Consider the following 6,511-nt stretch of genomic DNA (forward strand, 5'->3'; position numbering starts at 1 on the left):
CTTGCATGGTGATCATGTAGAGGCCAGAAGAAGAGGTCTGATCCTCTGGAACTGGAACTTCAGCCAGTTGTATGCTGCCTCACGGGTACTGGGAACAAACAATTGTCCTCCTCCAGGAACAGCAGAACAGCAAGGTTCTCTAGCCTGGATCTATAAATCTGTTTACCATGTTACACAGTGAGACTCAGTCTCAAAGAAGGAAGCACCCCCAACAAAACAAAACCAAATCAAAATACATGCATATATGTATGTATGTATGTATGTATGTACGTATATATGTACGTATGTAGTGGAAGGGTTCGGTACCGTATGCAGTTGAAGACTTTGCACGTTTGCTTCTTGTCTCTGAGATTCTAGGTTCTGTGCGCCAGGAAGTTTGGGCGTCTAGGGAAGAACGTTTCCAGTGAGGGACAGAGATGGTTTCTTTATGTTTCAGACCCTTTCAACTTCTACATGATGTCGGATCTATCAGAATCTACAGGACCTATCGTCTTGATGGAGACTCTCAAGCACAAATGAGCTGCTAGTGCCTAGGGAGGGTTAGTTAGGCAGTCCCCTTCTGGGGAGACGTGAACAGATACCACTCCCACTAGAGAGGGCAGTGATGCCGGACTGAAGGAGCAGTCCCATCAAAGTCTAGCTTGGTGAACCAATGAGTTGACTGGGGTTGCTTATGGGTTGGGGCTCACTCACAGTGCCAAACGATAGCTCAACGGCAGCTAGGTCAAAGGCACCTGAATCCAGCCGGGGTGGCCACTGTCACCTCTGCATCCCCGGAGCTCCCAACACAACTAGCAGGCAGCTTCACTGAAGAAGCTGTTGCCCCAGCAACCCCTTACATCACCCCACTGCCTTGAAGAGGGCCTTTGAGAATCTTCCGAATCTCGCCTCCCTCTGATGCTTCAGTTCCGAACTCGGAACTCAGGAAAGCAGAAGCTGGGACGTTAGTCAGCCCATGTGTCTTTGAGCTCCTGTGAGTCAGTATTGTTTTCTCCTGGCCCATAGACTGGCTTCTTCCATGTGACAGGAAATATGATTGCTGCAGCCGTAGTCTGAACTGTGACTTACCTGGAGTGGGTTCCTTCTTAGTTACATACATGGGGAGGTGAGGGGGGGCAGGGGGAGAGAGAAACACAAATACATAAATAAAAAATAAAATCTTAAAGAAAACTGGCTGGCGGTGATGGAACACGCCTTTAATCCCAGCACTTGGGAGGCAGAGGCAGGCGGATCTCATTGTGCAACTGGAAGCCAGCCTGGTCTACACAGTGCTTTCCAGGGCAGCCAGGGCTACATAATGAGACTCTGTTTCAAAACAACAAACAATAAAATCCTCATAGCGGTCACTAAGTGCATTTAATCAAATAGGTACAGTACAGCGAAGGGGTCTTTTAAAAAACAGGTCTAGAAGTCAGAAAGGTGCTCAAAGATCCTAAAATAGAGTAAATGGGGATGAACAGACAATTCTCGGCAGAAAAGATGCCCAGCTGCCGCAGGACCAGACCCGCACCACGGCCTCGCCAATTGCCGAGCCCTTGGGAAACCCAGGAAGGAGGCATTTCGTCGCCATGTCTGCAGCAACGAGAACCGATGGATCCGTGGCGCCTGGCCAGGGTGGTTAGGGGATGACACCGGACTTAGAAGGCTCTCGGGTCAAGACGCGGGAGGAGGCAGTTCCTGCGCGGAGAACCGAACCGGCCCACGTGAGTCAGGCCGCTCCGCCCAGCCGCGCAGACGCCGCTGGACTCCGCAGCCCGGGCTGGGGCTGGGGGCGCTGTGCCGGGACCAAGCAGCCGCGCCACCACGCGTGCACGCGCAGGTCCAGGACACCCCCGCCCCCTGCAGCGAGCAGGACCCGAGGGACCGTAGCAAGCCCCGCAGGAGCGGGCGCCTCTAGGCCGTGAGTCCGGGCCCTGATGGAGGGCTTGGGGCCCAGCCGCCGGAAAGCGGGTTAGGGAGCTGCCTCTGCAGAGATTAGGGTCACAGTGCTCTGTCCACCGCGAGTCCGCCAATCCCCATGCTACAGCCGCCCCCATCCCCCTACACTGTGGGTTAACTTGGGAAAATCCTGCTCTTAGGATGTCTGCTCTCATTTCACTGACTGTTTGAACCTGGATCCTTAGCCCCACCCCACCCCAGCTTCCTTTGTGGCCAGATTTAGGACAGATTTTAAGAGAGAGAGGGAGAGGGAGAGAGAGTTGGGGGGAGGGAGGGTGTCTTCAGACCTTTTCTCACAAACCAAAGGAATGAAACATCTGTGCCAACCTCAGTCTCTCTTCATGACTTCTACCCATTGCTGCATGTGGGGAGGGTCGCTGTCACCCTAGAGGGCTGGCTTGATTGACTTAATAGTAAGACTCACTCATGAGGCCTCAGTTCTTCCAGTCATAGAAATGTGGTCAGTAGACCCTCTTGTCAGTTCAAACTCAAAAGTAATTACTAGGGAAGAAAGAGAGGGATCCGGATGGCGCAAACTGGGTGCGGTGAGCATGTACCAGGAGCACTGGTGGGCTTGCAAGAGAGGCTTGTCATTGTGGGTTCAGGAGACAGGGGTTCCTTAGTGTGGAGGTGGAGAAAGAGACCAGCTCTTCAAGCCCTGGGTCCTCTGCAGTAGCCGCCTTCTGGTTATTACTGGGTCTTCCTATGTAAGGGAATCCCACGGCAGCCCCTCTTACTCTGCAGGTGATTACTGACATGTCATCGCTGGGCATGCACTAGAGCAGAGCTTCTTAACCTTTTCCTCATGTTGTGGTGACCCTCAACCAGAAAATTAGTTTTGTTGATACGTCTTTTTTTGTTTGTTTGGGTTTGTTTTTTTTTTTTTTAGTTTTTTAGACAGGGTTTCTCTGTGTAGCCCTGGCTGTCCTGGAACTCACTCTGTAGACCAGGCTGGTCTTGATCTCATGAGATCCACCTGCCTCTGCCTCCCGAGTGCTGGGATTAAAGGCATGCGCCACCACCGTTCAGCATTTGTTCCTATTTCATAACTGTAATTTTGCTACTGCTATGAGACGCCATGGAAATGTTTGTGGTTTTCTGTGGTCTTATGAAATATACCTGTCTATATCTATACATCTGTATAGATGTAGACATATGTTCCTTTTACAAGTATTATTTGTTGTTATTTAACTGGACATCTTTTAAAAAAATAATTAGCATATCTGTGTGTGTGCCTGTGTATGTATGCACACATGCATGTGGGTGAACAGAGAGGCCAGAGGGGTGGGGCTGGTGTGAAGCTATCGATGCTGACAGTTGTAAACCATCTGACTTGGGTGCAGGGGATGGGACATGGGTCCTCTGGAAGAGCAACCAGAGGTCTTAACTGCTGAGCCATCTCTCCAGCATATATATATATATATATATAATTTTATTATTTTATTTATTTATTTATTTATTTTGGTTTTTCGAGACAGGGTTTCTCTGTATAGCCCTGGCTGTCCAGGAACTCACTTTGTAGACCAGGCTGGCCTCGAACTCAGAAATCTGCCTGCCTCTGCCTCCCAAGTGCTGGGATTAAAGGCGTGCGCCACCACGCCCAGCTTTGAATTTCTATTTCTAATTGGAGGAGGGTCAGTGGAAAGGCTGTGGCCAGAGCCAAAGGAGAGTTTGTCAAAATGTGGACAGTGAAGTGGTCAAGGCGGGAAGGTCAGTAATCCAGGGTGCTCCTAGGCATGGCTTCAGATTGCAGAGCTGTCCTGTCAGAGGACTCTGAAAGGAGAGCTGTCTGGATGTGTAGAAGCTGAAGAACTGGTGGGTAGGTCCCAGGGTTGAGTAGGGGTTGAATCTAGGCTGGACACAGATCTGAGAGTTACCTACACGGGATGGTTCTTGAAGCTATAACAGGATGAAGTGACCTTGGGAGAAGTTTGTAGAATAAAGAGACGGTCAGCCTTAAAGGGAAAACCCTGTGAGGGAGACAGACAAAATAATCAAAGAGAAGGAAGGGACGCCAGGGCAAGGTTCCTGGGCTCCAGGTTGCCATTCCATCCTGTCCTGCTGTGACTCCTTCTTTTCCTTCACAGTCCAGATGTTCGCTGCCATCCAGCCAGGACTAGCAGAGGGGGCCCAGTACCTGGGGAGCCTGCCTCCTGGAGTATGTCAGCCAGACCTCCAACCAGACAATAACTCCAACTTTGTGGAGAGTGCGAAGGATGCCAATAAGAACTGGCATGGTGTGCCAGGCAAAGTGGATCCCATTCTGATAAGGAGCTCCTCTGAGTCACCCTCTGATTACCAGGTCTTCCAAGCCACCGGGCTCCCTGAGGCCAGAGTCCGCAGTCCCCCAGAGGGTGCGGAGATCCCTGGTGCTGAGCCAGAGAAGTTGAGTGGTGCCAGCAGTGTCTGCTCTCCTCTGGAGGACATTGGCTATGCCAGCAGTTCCTTGAGCATCGACAGCTTCAGCAGCAGTCCAGAGCCTGTCTGCGGCACCCCTCGAGGTCCGAGCCCTCTGGATCCCCTTCTGCCCTCCGTGGCCCAGGCCGTGCAGCAACTGCAGGCTCAGGAGCGCTACAAAGAACAGGAAAAGGAGAAACACCACGTGCATTTGGTGATGTACCGGCGCTTGGCGCTGCTCCAGTGGATCCGGGCTCTGCAGCACCAGTTGGTCGACCAGCAGGCCCGACTGCAAGAGAGCTTTGACACCATCCTAGACAACCGTAAGGAGCTTATCCGTTGTCTACAACAGAGGGAAGCACCTTGCAGGCACCAGGACCAGGGCTAAGGGTGTGCACAAGGGTGTGTGCATAAGGGTGTGTACACAAGGGTGTGTATTTGCAGGCTTTTGTGTGGTTATGCACAAGGAAGTATGCGAGTATTAGCTGGCATGTATGCAAGTAAGCATAAGTGAATATCTATATGCTAGCATGTAAGCAGGTATGTAAAGCATGTGTGTTTATGTATGCATGTGTGGCTAGGTACCCAGGAATGTGTATATGTATTCTTGAATGTAGAAGCAGAAGATATATATGCATTTGTATCAGTTTATATGTACAGGTTTGTGTTGGGTGTGAATGAACCTCTGTGTGTTGAGACTTACACGTTCCAGTGCTGGCGTAGGAAGCACGTGCTAGGAACGTGTATTTGCAGAGACTTAAGGGCAGGTGTGTGTAAATATATGTTTAATTGCACCTGCAGGGCATCCACCCATCTCCTGTGTTCCCAAAGTCTACCCCAGCCTTATTTGCTGAGTCTCTCCTCACAGCTTCCTGGAGAAAGAAAACTCTCACACGGTCATACATCTGAGGGCTGTGGCTGACCTGTTCTCCTGCAGTTTCCCAGGCTACCTTTCCTATCCCTTCCCCTCCATCCTTGCTCTAATACCACTGGCCCTAATGTTGGCTTGTTTGTAAGAATTTTTTTTTTTTTTTAATTTGGGGTGGTTGCTTTTTTTGTTTATTTGGCTTATTACAGTACAAGGGATTGAGCCCAGAGCCCAGTGCATGCTAGACAAATGTCCTACCACTGAGCTGCACACGTAGCCCCAGTTCAGAGATTTATTGGCCACGCTGGCCTTCCTATGCATAGGACAGTTTGTGGAGAATTGGTATCAAGGGAGGGAACTGACACAGTGGTGGAGGCTGCGGCAGAAGAGGGAGTGGAGATAAAGAAAGATATAAGAAACTGTCTTCTTAGCTGGGCTCTGATGGTGCACATCTTTAATCCCAGCACTCAAGAGGCTGAGGCAACTGGATCTCTGAGTTCCAGAACAGCCTGGGCTACAGAGTGAAGTTCAAGGACAGCCAGGCTACACATAGAAACCCAAACAAAACAAAAACAAAAAAGAAAGAGGGGGAGAGGGAGGGAGGGAGGGAGGGAGGAAGGAAGGAAGGAAGGAAGGAAGGAAGGAAGGAAGGAAGGAAGGAAGGAAGGAAGGAAGGAAGGAAGGAAGGAAGGAAGGAAGGAAGGGAGGAAGGAAGGAAGGGAGGAAGGGAGGAAGGAAGGAAGGGAGGAAGGGAGGGTTGTTTTAAACCCTGTCTGGCTCCATGGGAGGTGGGGGTGGGAGAGAATGACTCTGGCAGAACTCTGTGAAGAACAGGAGAATTCCAAAACACACCATCTTGCTCTACTGTGAGGTGAGGCTGAAAGGCATACTGAGTTAAGTCTTTTGAATGGGGGCTGGCAAGATGGCTTGGAGGTTAGGAGCACTGACTGCTCTTCCAGAGGTCCTGAGTTCAATTCCCAGCAACCACATGATGGTTCACAACTATCTGCAGTGGGATCTGATGCCCTCTTCTGGTGTGTCTGAAGACAGCGAAAGTGTACTCACATTAAATAAATAAATAAATCGTTAAAAGAAAAAAAAAAAAGTCTTTTGAATGGGACTGAGCATATAAGCATGCAGGTCATAGACCAGATGCACCAAGGCCACGGGGAGTTGTGGGACCTCCCTTCTCTTCACCTCTTCCCTCCTCTGCCTACCTCACTTTAGCAGCAGTGAATGTTCAATTGGTTTGGTTCATTTTTTTCTGAATCGGACTGTCTGGAGGAGCCAGAACTCAGCCTTCAGAGG

The 6,511-nt window shown here is 50.3% G+C and overlaps 1 protein-coding gene across 2 annotated transcripts; it reads left to right on the forward strand.

Moving 5' to 3' along the window:
- Positions 1 to 1,731: 1,731 nt before the first annotated feature.
- C6H1orf216 (chromosome 6 C1orf216 homolog) lies at positions 1,732 to 5,701 on the forward strand. 2 transcript variants are annotated; one of them, XM_021201013.2, is made up of 2 exons: positions 1,732 to 1,900; positions 4,026 to 5,701. In XM_021201013.2, exon 2 carries the CDS (start codon positions 4,031 to 4,033, stop codon positions 4,721 to 4,723), a length of 693 nt encoding a protein of 230 aa, XP_021056672.1. In that variant the 5' UTR covers positions 1,732 to 1,900; positions 4,026 to 4,030; the 3' UTR covers positions 4,724 to 5,701. The 2 variants fall into 2 exon arrangements, with proteins under 2 accessions (XP_021056672.1, XP_021056673.1); XM_021201014.2 differs by having other exon boundaries at positions 4,031 to 5,701.
- Positions 5,702 to 6,511: the final 810 nt, after the last annotated feature.

This window comes from Mus pahari, chromosome 6, assembly GCF_900095145.1.
Source record: "Mus pahari chromosome 6, PAHARI_EIJ_v1.1, whole genome shotgun sequence".
In the NCBI taxonomy this organism is placed as follows: domain Eukaryota; kingdom Metazoa; phylum Chordata; class Mammalia; order Rodentia; family Muridae; genus Mus; species Mus pahari.

What these genes read in the sequence shown, in the direction of transcription:
- C6H1orf216 (XM_021201013.2), top strand. Translation starts at nt 4,031, where the DNA reads ATGTTCGCTGCCATCCAGCCAGGACTAGCAGAGGGGGCCCAGTACCTG.